General features: G+C 45.3%; 1 protein-coding gene across 3 annotated transcripts in view; it reads right to left on the reverse strand.

Annotated features, from left to right (window-relative positions):
* CTNNA3 (catenin alpha 3) overlaps nucleotides 1–16,155 on the reverse strand; it is a 416,298-nt gene that overhangs the window by 218,038 nt on the left and 182,105 nt on the right. Inside the window, exon 1 of one of the 3 annotated variants that reach the window (XM_059476986.1) lies at nucleotides 14,008–14,124. The exons of the other annotated variants lie outside the window; for them this stretch is intronic. Within the exon in view, the coding sequence (XP_059332969.1) occupies nucleotides 14,008–14,115 (108 nt within the window). The 5' untranslated portion in view covers nucleotides 14,116–14,124. Of the gene's footprint in view, nucleotides 1–14,007; nucleotides 14,125–16,155 lie in introns of those variants that run through there. 3 annotated transcript variants of the gene reach the window in all.

The raw sequence follows: 16,155 nt of genomic DNA on the forward strand, positions 1-16,155 counted from the left end.
AATAAGAAGTCTGCAGCTCAATTGTTACAGAGGCTGGCACTCATTGTTTTCTCCCACGTTCCTGTGTTTATGAAAGGGTGAAATATTAAATCCTGGTCTTTACATGAACATAAGAATTACTGTCTTCTTTAAAATATTCGTCTTTTGATCAGCAAGTATCTGACACAGAATTCCAAAACCATGGTATTTATATAAGGAGCAAATGCACTCAAGGACATTTCTTTTTGGAAATGCTGCGAGGCAGTGTGTTCTGATACAACTCAAAGACTTTTATCCGTTTACAAATATCTCAATTCCAAGCCTACTTCTACTTGACTTTAAATCCCACTGAGAAGAACACTGAAATTGCTGTGTCAGATAAGAGCGCTGGATCTCTTCCAGTTCTCTTTCTGTCTCAGAGCAGCAAGTCCTGGGTGTTTGAAAGGAAACTGCAAAGATCTCCATAGGAGACAGCCCTTGTTCAGTAACGTGGCCATACATCACCTTGCTTTTTTCTTTTCCTACAACCCATCAGTTACTTTAGGGCTTTTACAGTGAAACAAGAGACTTTTATGTCTTTTAGCTTTTACTAAATACCCTGTGAACTCTTTATGCACTTGAACAGCACCAGGGCACATCACCTTAGAAGTCCCTCAGGAACTGTACTGTGGGCTTCAATTATCATACTATGAACTAAACTGTGCAACTGAAATGGGACATACTGGTGATGCAAAGAAAAAAACAAAGGTACATTTGGCTTTCCCTTAAAAGTTCCTCTTTCCTAGTTTTCTTATGAATTTCAAGCTAAATAACACTGCAGCACCACTCTATTTAGAGCTGCTCTGTATATTAGATTTGTACACAGTTATTTTAAGATTTTTAAGACTTTTTAGTCCTGCATTGATAGAATAAAACACATTCATTTCCTAGAAGTTTACAGACTTAAAAAGAAAGAAGGAAATATAGGAAACTGCTTACATAGGAAACTGCTCCACCCAGAGCAGCAGAAATGGCCACAGGAAGCATTTTTGTTGTGTTAATTACATTGGCACGTGTCTATTCCTGCTCTGCATTTCAACCCGGTCCATCTGTCTAAATCACAAATAAATGATGACACAAACTTATGCTGGAGACCAAAGCAAGCAGCCACTCCATTTCCCTACGACACACACAGAAGATCCTCCTGTGACAGAAGAGGCTTCCTGTTAGAGCAGGTGGAGGGAGGGATGGATGGATGGATGGATGGATGGATGGATGGATGGATGGATGGATGGATGGATGGATGGATGGATGATGGATGGATGATGGATGGATGGATGGATGATGGATGGATGGATGGATGGATGGATGGATGGATGGATGGATGGATGATGGACGGATGGATGGATGATGGATGGACGGATGGATGGATGATGGATGGATGGATGGATGATGGATGGATAAATGGATGATGGATGGATGGATGGATGGATGGATGGATGGATGGATGGATGGATAATGGATGGATGGATGGATGATGGATGGATGGATAAATGGATGGATGGATGGATGGATGGATGGATGGATGGATGGATGGATGGATGATGGATGGATGGATGGATGATGGATGGATAGATGATGGATGGATGGATGGATGATGGATGGATGGATGGATGGATGGATGGATGGATGATGGATGGATGGATGGATGGATGGATGGATGGATGGATGGATGATGGATGGATGATGAATGGATAGATGATGGATGGATGGATGGATGGATGATGGATGGGTGGATGGATGGATGGATGGATGGATGGATGGATGGATGGATGATGGATGGATGATGGATGATGGATGGATGGATGGATGGATGGATGATGGATGGATGGATAAATGGATGATGGATGGATGGATGGATGGATGGATGGATGGATGGATGGATGGATGATGGATGGATGGATGGATGATGGATGGATGGATGATGGATGGATGGATGGATGGATGGATGGATGGATGATGGATGGATGGATGGATGATGGATGGATGGATGGGTGGATGGATGGATGGATGGATGAATGATGGATGGATGGATGGAGGTGCCCCTGCTTTCCGTCTGCCTGGAGTCAAAGTGGTTTTTCAAACCGAGTCCCAGTCCATGTTTGTGAGTGTTTCTGTTTCCTCTCAGCTCTGTCACCATCCAGGGACACAAAATGCAGCTCAGCTCAGGCTCAGCTCTCCTGTCCCCCCCACATGGGCAGGCCACAGTCTGTAGCTGGTTACCAACTGCAGCATTTCTTGCTCTCTAACCACTGCTGTATGCAACTAAGCTGCAAGAGGAAAAGGTGCCTCTAAGCCTCTTACCTACTTAGGAGATAAAGAATGCTGGCTAGAAGGATTTACAAAACACAAAAATACAACATGCCTGTCCTAATGTTCTTGCAAGAAAGAGAAGTAAGAGTGAAAACTCCAACTGTTCTTTCCACGTCAGCTTCCTCTCCTCTACCCTTCAGCACTGTGTCCATCAGCAATTAGCAGCTTGCAGATATTTACTGTTTTACACACGGATTGAGTCATTTTGAGTTGCATTGTCATTTGTTTGCTGTCCTGTCCACTGGCTGAAAGACACTTAGTTTTAATAAACAGTAGAGTACATTGTCACAGAACCCAAAATAAATATGCAGGAAACCAGAAACATTTTTTTCAATTAATTAATTACATGGAAGTCTGTTGCACTTTTTTACAATCAACCAAACAGGCTGGGGTTTGGTTGTATGGTTTTTGGTTTTTTTTTCTGTTATTAATCGCATTTAATTTGAGACAATTATTATCTTGGTGAGAAGAGGAGCTAATAGGTCATTTAAATCACATGTTGTTTCTTCAGAACTCTGTGTGTCAGACACCCCAATAGGAAAAGACAAAGAAGGATGGCAAATACAGACTGGAACAGTTAAAACATACCTGCATGTATTTTATTTTCTTTTTAATCATGAAGTTCTAGTCCACCATTACTGGCATGGATGAGTGACCCATGCCTAAGCAGCAGCTGATTACAGGCTGGTTAACTGAGACTGTCAGCATAATTAACATTCTGAGCCTGCTCAGGAACACCAGGCTACCAAAGCTGCAATATCTACAAGCTGCCACAGCTTGCTTAATTGAAAAAGACTTGACTGAATTACTAAAAGCTAAAAAATCTGAAACTTTTGATGCAAAAAAGAACAAACTTCTTTTTGCAAGAAAATGACAGAAAAGAGTATCAGGCTGAAGCCAGGGAAGGAAGTGACTAAGCATGCAACTGCAGCCACTTGGAATAAATCATTTCTATGCCAGTCACGGTGGCAATGAGCACAATTATATGCTTCTTAACTTTGTTCATGTTTTCTCCTTTCTGTTGCAAATCTGCTCAACTGCCACTTTTAGTTTTCTCTTCAAAATGTTGCTAATGCTGTCTAATAACACATCACTCTGTCTCAGCCTGGAAATCACAGCCTCAGAACACAGCAGTGAAGCCCAAGCAGCAGTCCTAACAGAGCAGAGCTGGAATGCTTTTTTTCTCCGTGGAGCTTTTCATGCATAAGCAAGTGAAAGGAGAGACTGGACAATATTTTGGAATATTTCAGCATGTCAAATGAAATCATTCTACTCTGCCCTCCTGCCCCCTGCATGCCTGTTTATGCTGAAGAGCAGTAGGACTGGGAAGTACACACACAAACATCTTCTACTAATTCAGGTCTGATCCTAAGAAATATTACATATACCTTTTGTTTCAAGAAGCTACAAATATGTCAGTTGCAGTTTTTATATGGAAAACTAAGGGTAATATTCAACAAATATTGCAGTCATTTTCAAAACAGTACTCTTGTAATATTAGAAAGGTTCTGTAAGTAAACAGATATTGGCAAACTTATTAACCACAACTAAAAGATAATTCTGCATTGTAAATAGAAGTCTGTATTTCTGAATTTGACAACCACACTGTCCTCACATGGAATTCTGCTATTTGGGCACTCAAGCTCAAAAAAAGGCATCAAAATAAATGATACCCATAACAATATAGAGAATAACCTGTGCTGGAATTCCAAAAAGGAACAGACAGCTTAACTGATGGCAAGGGTATATGTTTGAATATAACTAGTGTCAGACAAAAATCATCTATTATGCTGAAAAACTTATAGAATAATTACATGCCACTATTCCTCTTTCATAAGTGAAGATACTGAGAAGCCAAAACATTAGAATAAAAGCTCAGGTTTAGACAAGTTATAATGGTTCCTTATATTATGTGGATGTCATGGGTTTCCTATCATGAAAGTTCTCGCCAGCTGCCTTCCTCCAGCAGTCCAGAAGCCACTGCAGCAAACAGGGCTGACCTGACAGAATAATTAATTCTACAGCCTCAGCACATCGTGAGACACGAAGGCAGCTTCATCTGGGGCCCCACAGAGCTAAATGCATGGCAGGGTGCAGGTCTGAAACTCCTAAGAAATGTGTGAACATGCATCACCTATGTGTGCTCCGCACTGTGCAAATGACAAATACTAATCTCAGAGATGTGGGCAAAGGGTAGGAGTGCAAGAGGAGCAGCTACAGGCAAAGGCATGAGGGCAGAGGGAACAGCTGAGGAGGCAAGGCCAGCCCGGATGGATTTAACTACACATACACATGAAACACTGGAAAGGTCTAAAGTTTGGTGAACATCAACACTGTGCAAACGGCCACACGGCTGGCACTACACCAGCTCATCTTTACTCACACATTACTGTTCCTGTTCTTACCAACATGACATGCTCACAGCACGCTCCTTTCCCTTGGCCAGAACTGGACACTGGCAGCATTACTGGTTTTCCCTGGGACCAGGCTGCAGCCCTGCTTGGCTTCAGTTGTGCAACGCCTCTACACCGATGTCCCAGCCCTTGAGGACTTCTCCTTGAACAAAACTGTTCTATGAGGCGTCCATGTAAATCTGGCTGCCCGGGACGTTCATTCCCTTTGCCATCCCTCACAGGCCGCCCCTGAGGCACGTGCAGAACTGTTCTAGCAAAGTACAAGTCAGATCCCGCAGGAGACTCTTGTGGCTTTGGGTTCTTCGGTGAATCCCGTCCCATCTGTTACCTGAAAAAATGTTACCTCACGCTGTGAGGAAAGGAAGCTGCCGCCCGGGGGTTGAACAGTCGGCAATTGCCATACAAAAGAACTGGCCAATGGCTCTAGCATTCCACCGAAATCTTCCAGGGAGAAGATTCGGCACTCTCTTAGCTGAGGGGGACACGGCGGCTGTGCGGGGAGCGGAGCAGTTCGGTTGGTTTCTGGTGCTGGACTTGTCCTGCTGAGGGTCTCGATGCTGCTGCGGAGCTCTCCTTGCTGCCCGTCTGACTGGGGCTTCTGGGCACCAGCCAGCGCCGGGAGACCCTCACCATCTCCGCGGGTGTTCGGGGGAAACCGGGCCCCCAGCTTCTCCCTGGCTCCGGAGAGAGCAGCTCCCAAGTGCTGGCCGGAACCCCGGCGCTGCCATCGCCAGGATACTCACAGCGCACACATGGACGCCTGGGGAAAGCGAAGGCCGTACCTGCTCCCTCCCCCGGCGCTGCCGTCCCCCCGCAAGCTCGGGGCTCGAGGGGCTGCCCCCGAGGCCATGAGGGGCCGCTCCCGAGACCATGGGGGGCAGCCCCTGAGGCCATAAGGGGCAGCACCGCCGAGGCCATGAGGGGTCTTCCCCGAGGCCATTAGGGCGGCACCGCCGAGGCCATGAGGGGCAGCACCCCCGAGGCCATGAGGGCGGCACCGCCGAGGCCATGAGGGCGGCACCACCGAGGCCATGAGGGGCCGCTCCCGAGGCCATGAGGGGCAGCCCCCAAGACCATGAGGGCAGCACCGCCGAGGCCATGAGGGGCCGCTCCCGAGGCCATGAGGGGCAGCCCCCAAGACCATGAGGGCAGCACCGCCGAGGCCATGAGGGGCCGCTCCCGAGGCCATGAGGGGCAGCCCCCAAGACCATGAGGGCAGCACCGCCGAGGCCATGAGGGGCCGCCCCCGAGGCCATGAGACGCCTCTCCCTCACACGGCGCCAACGGCACCCCCTACCAGCCGGGCCAAAGCCAAAAGTGCTCAGCGGATGGGAAAAGGCTTGTTAGCGGGTTTCTTTGGGGTTGTTTTTTTATAGTTTTTATTGTTGCCGTTGTTCTGTCTTGTTACATATATGTGTGCATATATATACATACACACACACACATATATATATATTCTAGTAAGGAACCGCTGTTGTTCCTTTTTTCCATACTTTTGCCTGGAAGCACCATAATTTTTAAAGGGAGGAGTCATCTTTCCAGTCCAGGAAGGTTTCCACCTTCCTTGACAGATATTTGTCTTTTAAACGAAGCCAGGCAGATTGTTCTTCCCAGACAAGCACAGTTCATGGTGAGAGCTCAGGATCTCCCAGCAGTCAGGCCACCGAAACCCCGGCAGCACTGGCTTCACAATCACACAGGAGGCGTTCTTCCAGCAACGGCATCCCAGCCCATGGAAGAGTGGGAAGCATTCACAACAAGCCTGGGTTTATTCTAACCTGATCTCTCTGGCACCTTCACACAGACTGCAGGCACAATCACAAGCAGAGGCCACCAACATGGCCTTGCATATCACCCCTACACATCTCCAGGGCACTGATGGTGGGGATCATTCATGCTCTGCAGGTTGAAGCACTGTGTGGAAGATGTAATTAATTTTTATTTCCATGATCATTCATCCTCCAGCACCTTCTGCTGCTTCTACTCATACTAACTTTTCAGGAAGATGCTGGAGGATAAGCCTGAATGGAACAACACTAAATCCAGTGAAACAGAAGTGGTCATATGCATTGCAAAGAGTAAGTAAAACAATAGCTTTGCATCTCATGTGCTGTCCCTGGAGGATGAGACTGAAACACAGGTTGCTTGCCCTTGACAGGAAAATTAATCCACAAACACCAGAGGTTTATGTCCAAAAAAGAGACAGAGGAGTCCTGTAACTTTATTCAAATACAGGGAGAGGCCATGGGGCATTTCCCCTGGTGTCTCTCAGAATTTTGGAGGATGCAGCCTCCTTTTTATCCTCATTTCCTGGCCCCATGTCCATCTCTCTTCCCCATTGCCTGAGGTACTTCAGAGGTACAGACTTCCTGAAATGTCTCATACCTGAGACCCCCGTCTAATGTATAACCCTCCCCCTTTTGTTTTCTTTGTGTCAATCCGTGGAATTCCTATGGAATTTATGGTTCTTCCCATCGCTTCTTTCATCTCTCAGTACCCAGTTTTATTTATCAGCAGACCTACAGTTTGTAAGGACAAGTCTCTTTCATTCCATTCATCAATCAGTGGAATCCTTCCCATTGTTTCTTTTCTCTCTCACTGCTAGTTTTACCTACCAGCAGACCCACAGTTTGTAAAGACAAATCCCTCACTCCTTTCACCCTCAAAACAGCTTCAAAATCGCCGGACAAAAAGCCAGCCTGGGCACAGTTATGTGTTTAGCACATTAAGGCTAAAGACTTTTGACAGGTCACAAAACATCCCGGCCTGATGCTGTGAACAAAGGTTTGTGTGCAGCCTCCCCTCCCCCAAGGCAGCCAGAGGCCCCTGTGACCTGGCCACAATGCAAAGGCACAAGCACGGTGCCCAGCTGGAAAAGCTGCCTTCTCTGACAGTGTGTAAGTGTGCATGAGGGGAGCAATAGCCCCAGTGTGCCAAGGCCCCGAGGGACCTGATGGGCACACACAGTGACAGATGTGTCCTGGTGTCCTCTGCAAGCCGTCCCACATTACAGGGCACACTGACCCCCAGAGTGCAGCACGGCTCCTACGCTCCTCAGCTTCCTGGTGAGGGGAACATGGGATCCTTTCACCCTCACAGAGGTGGGGGAGACCTTGCAAAATAATACACCCTAGGAGAAGGGCAAGAGAGCATTTCAATTTATCCGTCTGCCTCACCTACCACTGACCACCACGCTCCTTTAGGGCAGTGTAGTTCAACTCCTGGGATAAGATCATCTCTGGTCTCAATCCTCTTTCCCTATTTCTTCAGAAAACGTTCTGTTGCCTTGATTTCCCTCGCCTGCTTGTACCCTGAACCTGGCTTTCTCACACTTCCTCTCGCTGTGTGTGCCTTCAGCCAGCGCTGCATCCTGAGTTTCCCTGTGCCCTCCCACGCTCTGATATTTACCCTGGGAGTTACACACCCCCAGCTCTAATCTGATCCTCATGGAACAGCAGGTTCATTTAATCACCGGCTCAAAAATTGCAGGCACATTTTATTAGACTTATCTCTCCTAACGATACAGGGATAGCACACCACAGTACCACTGAGAGCAAGCTACAACTGCTAACCCAGCTGACTCCTGGCTCCTTTATAGGGGAATAAAGCCAAGGGAACGACACACGGTGTCACTTCATAAACCCAAACAGAGCACAGCGCGGCACTTGCTAACTACAGCTCCCCAAAGGGATGTGTGATTCACACAGAAAGGCACTCCCAGGCCCGAGAGCTCTGGCTGTGAGCAGAAAAAAGCTGTATTCTGCTCTAGTCTGAATTCCAAAGTTTGTGCACTATGAACATAATGCCCTGTGTCTAGAAAAGCTCAGACTGCATTCCTGAATGTACATTCTGTTACTCCTTCTCACAGGAGTAACAGAAACCTTTCCATTTTTTTTTTCTTCTCTGTAACATCATCATTAAATGGATTTAAAAGAGTAAGCATAGAATATCCTGAGGAAGGCTAAGGTGAACCATATGACAGAACAGAAGAAGGCTTTTCATTGATTTGCATGGAATCCCACCTGGTTTCTTACATTCTAGGAAGTTTACATCACTTCCCTACCCCCTCACTCCCATTCTACTGATACCTGATAATTGTCACTCCCCCTTTTCAAATGTACTTAGTAAAGAGATGTACCTGGCTATTACAGGTGCCTTCTCATAATCCTAAAAAATACACAATTTGCATTTTCCCCTTTTCTCTGGGCAAAGTTTCAATTCCAACCAGCTCAGGAGAAGAACAGGCTTTCACAGTGAATGCCACCTTTTCTTTCACAATTTACAATTTTGGCTGCAGTTCATACTAAGCTTTCCATAGGGAAGTTTCATCTAGGTACAGAGAACTCAGCCAGAATAAATGGAAAAAGAAAACACACTATAATTTAACCACGTAAGAAAACCCAAAACCAAACATGAAATTAAACTGAAGCAAATTAGTGCAAAATCAGATAGCAGTGAAATAAATCTGCTAGATTTATTAGCAGATAAAGTTTAGCACCAAGAGAAAAATCTGGACTACCACTACCTTAGCATAGTGCATCATTTCCAAACAACTTTGAACTTCTCTGTTGTGAAGACAAAGAAAACTACGTGCTCATCACAGGCTCTGCCCAACACATCTCTTTTCATCTGAATGGATGTTAAGAGTTATCTAGTAAAACATTTGCCACTGTATTTCCTGATCTATGCCATATTCCCCTCAGAAAAAGCCCAGGAAAAAATTAGGAGTAGTAATGGAGTCATAAAACTCAAAATTTAGAAGCATCTCAGGTTCTGTGGTGTCTCAGTTTATGTTTAGGGCTGAAACCCCAAAACACAGACTTGAGCTTTGTGTTCAAGACTACACAAATAAATAAAATATTTTTCTTAAGACATTTTTCTTTGCACCTGTAACAGAATCCAATCACTTGGGCCTCGAGGTCTCATTGCCCAATTCCATGAGTTGAATGGGGGTGCACTGACAGACAAGGTATGGCTGATACAAGGCAAAGGTCTCTTCTGATGCAAAACACAGCTTTAACTTAATTCTTTATTTGTCATAGTTTACATGGGCAGATTGGCCTAAAATTTTATAAGAAATGTTTCATACTGGGATTTGTTTCATACTGGGAGCTTTATTTCCACAACTGGAGAAGAACTTATTCTGCTGTATAAAGATACAGAAATGTAATCTTAAAAAACTCTGGCACTTTTCCTGCTTGTGTAATTCAAAAAGGATCTCAGTAAAGAAAATTCAATTTGGCAATCCATTAACATAGATTTGATGCTCTCTCTGTTCATATCTTGATGTCTCACCTCTTTCAGAAAAATGAAAATAACTCTTGGTAAAGAGTGGCTGTTCCCTCTTATTAGCCCAGTATATTGGCAATTATTAAAACCCTAGGAAAGCCGCTGAAGCTCTGCTGACTCATGGTGGCCAAGAACTTATTTGTTAACTCCATAACCAAGGTGGAGGAGGGAGAGAAAGAAAAAAAAGAAAAGGCAGAGAACAGGCAAAGTTTGGGAAGAAGGCTGTGTGCCAGGCGTACACTAAGTTGCATCAATTCTTCAGGAGAAAGGATCTGGATGTTATTGGAAATTTAACATGCTGTGTTTGAACCAGGTGAAGAGACAAACCTAATTTCAGCCCATTTAAGTTTAGGAACCTAAAAGAGTAATTTCAATGAAGAGTTTACCTCTCACAGACATCTACTGTCAACGGAGGAAGAGCAGCGGTTCCAAAAGGAAAATTGACTTACCAAAGGTCTGAGCTGTCTTGTCCCTGCTCCATCAAGAGCAGAGACACCCCAGGGCAGTGATGGAAAGCCTGTACCAGGACAGCAGCCTGGCACGTGGCACTGCTGTCAGCACAAGAGCTCAGTTCCCACTGCACTCTGCATTTGTCACTGCTCCTCCACCCTACAGAGCAGCCTGCAGAGCCCCAAAGGAGCTGCAGCAGAGCTCGGGGGATGGGGCTGACAGGGATTAATGGAGCAATTAACCCTTTCCCTCCCCACCCATCTGCCCCAAGGAGGAGAACTCTCACAGAATGTGCCATGACGCAGGAATATATTTCTGACATGAAAGATGTTGGTAAGTGTTAGCCAGGAATGACTGCACTCCTCATTTGGGAGCTCTGGTTTGGTTCATTAATACTTGTGAGATTACTGTAGACCTGAGGTCATTCACAGCCTAAGTACTAGCAAAGGTGGCATTTTAATGCCTGGAAAATTGTAGATTTCACCTCATTCTAAGTTATTCTATTCTCACAGCAGTGAATAATTAGGGAAAAGCCAGAGGACATTATTCCCAGGGTACAGATTCTCCCCCAGAAAGGCAAAGTGGTTCTCAGCACTGTCTGGCTGCATTTGAGGACTGCACTCTGCACTCCTAATGAGCAGCACAATTCTTCCCAGCCCCCTGCCCATTCCTGCACAAAAAAGAGCCAGGATTTTCCACTTGCCCACCATCATCTGTGATCACATCTTTCACTGCGAAGGAAGGCTGCCAGCATGGTGGATTTGCTGTGACACCTTCTTACCCTTGCTCTGCCCAGATGAGAGCATGTGTTCTTTCCCCACTGCACGCAGGGAAGAAGGGAAAACCAAGCAAAGACAAGGTGGCTCTCCTGGTGGTATTTGATGACTGTAGAACATCACACATATAAAAAGCTCAGCATTACTGTACCTTCACATAAAATCCTGTCCCTGTCCTGAACAACAGTAAAAACAATTCACCTCATTAAGGTACCACACCAAGCTGCGTAGTCGCTGTGCTGTAAAGGCTCTGGAAGCCTGTGGTTGAAGCGTTAGTGTTGTGGAACAAAGTGACAGCAAGTTGGGAAATAAATGAGCACAGTACTCACTTCTAACCTCCCGGCACTGAGTCTTATAACAGAGAAGAAAAAAGCAAAAATGGAAAATGTCAGCCCCAAAAACATTTTTCACGTTGTAAAAAATAGAGTCCGCTCTAAAGCACTTGATAAGAGACACACTGAGGGGTCTGAAAAATAGTGAGTGGAACAAAAAGGTTATGTGAACACATCTAATGTAATTTTCAAAAAAAAAAATCTTTCCAACCAAAATTTGTATCTATGTTGTACAAACGTCACGTCAGCCCTTAAGACGAAAGTCTCAGCGGCTCAGGGATGCAGGGCAGCGCTCGGGAGCACGCAGCGAGGGTCGGGGCAGCCCGGCACCCCGGCAGCGCGCACGGAGCGAGCAGCGCCCGCTCTCCCGGCAGAGCTCGCTCGTTTGCAAGGGAAGGCGGGCACTGCACATGCCCGCGGTGCCGCCGCCGCTGGGGGCAGCTTTACATAAGGCTGCGCCCGGCGCCAGCCCGCCCAGTCGGCCGGAGCTCTCGGCATGCCGGGCCGCGCTGCCCGCAGCTGGCGCGCCCGAGCCGCGGGCCCGGGGCACGGCGGGGCAGCGCCCGGAGCGCGGCGCCGCGGGCTGCACCCACCCACGGGCGCTCCCATGAAGCGACGCTGTGAGAGCCGCGCTCCCAACTAGAAAGATGCAAAACCGTAATATCCGTGAAGATCCTATTACCTAGGAAGAATTTGACGTTTTGCTGCGAACGCTGTGTTGGGATTGATTTATACTTGGAGTGCTCCGCACGGCTGGCAAAGAATAATGTTCCAAAATCGGTCCGTCTCCCAAGGGGTCCAATTTTTCTTCCTGGGTGTCAGCGAGCCCTGACTCACTACAGTGCAGCTGACAGGGGCTGCCATGCTTGTGGCACACTAAGCAAAAAACAAAAGACCTAAGGACGACCTTTGAACAACACAAAGGATGGGTATGTTTTTCATGTTACCTTTTTAATTTATAGTTCATAGTTACTGCATAGCCTGTGCTTTAATTACTCCGTAAACTTGCCTTGATGTGATTTGTTATTATACTTAAATGGCTTAGGGATTACACCTTTTACCCAACTATTTGTCGGTAGTTATATTGAGGTATTCTTAAAACAAACCAAAAAAAAAGCCGAGTTTAAGAAAAAAACCCAATGTGAAAAGTAGTCGAGTCAAGCTAGGGCTTTGTAAATGATTGCTGAAGTAAAAGATATTAGTATGATTGAAAAAAATGACTGATGTGTGGGGGGATAACTTTTCTAAGTTGTTTTTATTTCCAGGTTTCAATGTAATTAGGCTACTGAGCGGATCAGCTGTAGCTCTGGTAATAGCCCCTACTGTATTACTGACAATGCTTTCTTCTGCTGAACGAGGATGCCCTAAGGGCTGTAGGTGTGAAGGCAAAATGGTATATTGTGAATCTCAGAAATTGCAGGAGATTCCCTCAAGTATATCTGCTGGTTGTTTAGGTTTGTCCCTTCGATATAACAGCCTCCAAAAACTAAAATACAATCAATTTAAAGGTCTTAATCAACTCACCTGGCTCTATTTAGACCATAACCACATCAGCAATATTGACGAAAATGCTTTCAGTGGAATACGCAGACTAAAAGAGTTGATCTTGAGTTCCAACAGAATCTCCTATTTTCTTAATAATACCTTCAGACCTGTGACAAATCTCCGGAATTTGGATCTGTCATACAATCAGCTGCAGTCTCTGGGATCTGAGCAGTTCAGGGGCTTAAGGAAGCTGCTGAGTTTACATTTGCGGTCCAATTCCCTAAGAACCATTCCTGTTCGAATATTTCAAGATTGCAGGAACCTCGAACTGTTGGACCTGGGTTATAATCGCATCCGGAGTTTAGCAAGGAATGTCTTTGCAGGTATGATCAGACTGAAAGAGCTTCATCTGGAGCACAATCAATTTTCTAAGCTCAACCTGGCACTTTTTCCAAGGCTAGTCAGCCTTCAAAACCTTTATTTACAGTGGAATAAAATCAGTGTGATAGGACAAACTATGTCTTGGACCTGGAGCTCATTACAAAGACTCGATTTATCTGGCAATGAAATAGAAGCTTTCAGTGGACCTAGTGTTTTTCAGTGTGTGCCCAATTTACAGCGCCTCAACCTGGATTCAAACAAGCTCACATTTATCGGTCAAGAAATTTTGGATTCTTGGATATCTCTCAATGACATCAGCCTTGCCGGGAATATATGGGAATGCAGCAGAAACATTTGCTCTCTGGTAAACTGGCTTAAAAGTTTTAAAGGGCTGAGGGAAAATACAATTATTTGTGCCAGCCCCAAAGAGCTGCAAGGGGTGAACGTTATTGACGCAGTGAAAAACTACAGCATCTGTGGCAAGAGTACCACGGAAAGGTTCGAACTGGCACGAGCTCTCCCAAAGCCAACGTTTAAACCAAAACTCACCAGGCCTAAACACGACAGCAAGCCCCCCGTGCCCCCGACGGTGGGAGCCCCCGAAGGCGGCTCTGAGCCCGAGCACGACGCGGAGCACATCTCCTTCCACAAAATCATCGCCGGCAGCGTGGCTCTCTTCCTGTCGGTGCTGGTGATCCTGCTGGTGATCTATGTGTCGTGGAAGCGCTACCCTGCCAGCATGAAGCAGCTGCAGCAGCGCTCGCTCATGCGAAGGCACAGGAGAAAGAAAAGACAGTCGCTGAAGCAAATGACTCCAAGCACACAGGAATTTTATGTAGATTACAAACCCACCAACACTGAGACCAGTGAGATGCTGCTGAATGGAACGGGACCCTGCACGTACAACAAATCGGGCTCCAGGGAATGCGAGGTATGAACCATTGTGATAAAAGAGCTTTTAAAGGCTGGGAAATAGTGGTGCTTTATTGAACTCTAGGGACTATAAAGGGAACGTTTTTCTCACTTTTCTGGCACAGCTCTTCCATGTCCCTTTTTTGTACATTCATAATACTGGTCATTTTACTCTCATACATAATCAACTCATTGAAATTTAAATACCGCAATCAATGTGAAGCCTGAGCTCTGGTTTAATACAATACCTATTGTGCAAACCCTCTACTGATCTCATTAAAGTCTCTCTTGTTTTTAAATAGAAAACTTCCTTCATAAGTAATCCACTGCACCTGCACCAACTGTGCCTCTGTTTAGGGAGAAAAATGACAACAATGAAAAAAAAATCAAACTCAGGGTATCCCCCTCTGCCTCCCCAAACCCAGTCCTTGCTCTAAAACTCACTTTTTGAGCCCAGAATGAAGTAAAGATCCGGGTGCTGTAGTATCATATGAATTCTGAGATGTCTGAGGGTAGAGATGGTGCAGGAACAGCTCTGAAAAAATGCCTGATTGCTGCTCTACACAAGAGAGACTAAAAAGCACCCTTAAGAATCACACCAGAGGCAAAGCAGAGGGAAACCTAGGCTTAATAAAAAATTAAAAATGAAAAGGTACAGTGGTATTTACTGTACTGCATTATACCCCAGTGTTTCTAGGGCCAATAGCTAGCAATTGAAACCTGTTTATGTGACTTCATACAAAAGGTGCCAGTGTTTATCCCTACATCCAGTTGCCTTTCAGAAAATAGTCAAAAGGCATTCATTAGATGAGGAGCAGAAATTCCTTATTGATGCAATTAGAGGAACTCAAATGTGCAGCAGCAAAAGCAAGACCACTTCCTGCACACATTTGTTTCAGCTCTCATTAGGAATTCTCTTTTCAGGACTGTCAAAGGCATTTATGTAGCTGAGGAAACCATTAAAATCCATCATTTTCTTCTGTTTCTGTTTATTGGCTGGGCTAGGCTCGCTAAGGTTGTGTGTTATGTTTTGCACAGTGTCCCTCTAATAACTAAATAAAGCTTCATCACTTAAAATGCCAAACACTGTGCATTTTAGACATACTACAGCTGCACAGAGCTTTCAGAGAAAACTGGTTACTCACTGATGTGAGAGTAGTCCACCCAAAAATCCTTTTACACAAATCAGTGACAAATCATTTTCCTCTCTTACCAAAACCCTAATGACATTACAGAATTCACACATATTCAGTTTTAATGTCTAGTCATACGGCAGTGGTTGTGGGCAAAATACAGATTTGTAACCCAGCTATTCCCTGCCTTCCTTCTCCCAAAATCATGCATTTTGTTGGCTGCAGAAGAATAGAATATCCCCCATATTTGCAATTAAATCATACCTCTTATTTTGATAATCAGGAAGGGAGGGTATGAAATAACACAGCAGCACCTTTATAGAAGTCAGTAATTTAATTATCTCCATTTTTGCAACTTGATTTGGCTTTGTAAACTGCACATCTTCAACCACTGGGGAAGGAATATTTCTACAAGGCAGTTTCACTGCAGCAGATTAGAAAAAGCAAAACCTTAACAGAAGGTTCTCCTGAATTGTTACTGAAAAAACCCAATCATAGAAAATCACCTTGAAACATGCTCAATACAGTGAAAACAAAGATAGAAACGTCTCTTAAAACTACTAATACGCTTGGAAGGGTTTGGGCTGGGGTTTTTTCACGGAATGAAACCATTCTCCTTTTCAAGGACTGTAGTGAGGAAATAGCTGAGGGT

The sequence above is a fragment of the Ammospiza nelsoni genome, chromosome 8 (genome assembly GCF_027579445.1).
Source record: "Ammospiza nelsoni isolate bAmmNel1 chromosome 8, bAmmNel1.pri, whole genome shotgun sequence".
Taxonomy (NCBI): Eukaryota; Metazoa; Chordata; class Aves; order Passeriformes; family Passerellidae; genus Ammospiza; species Ammospiza nelsoni.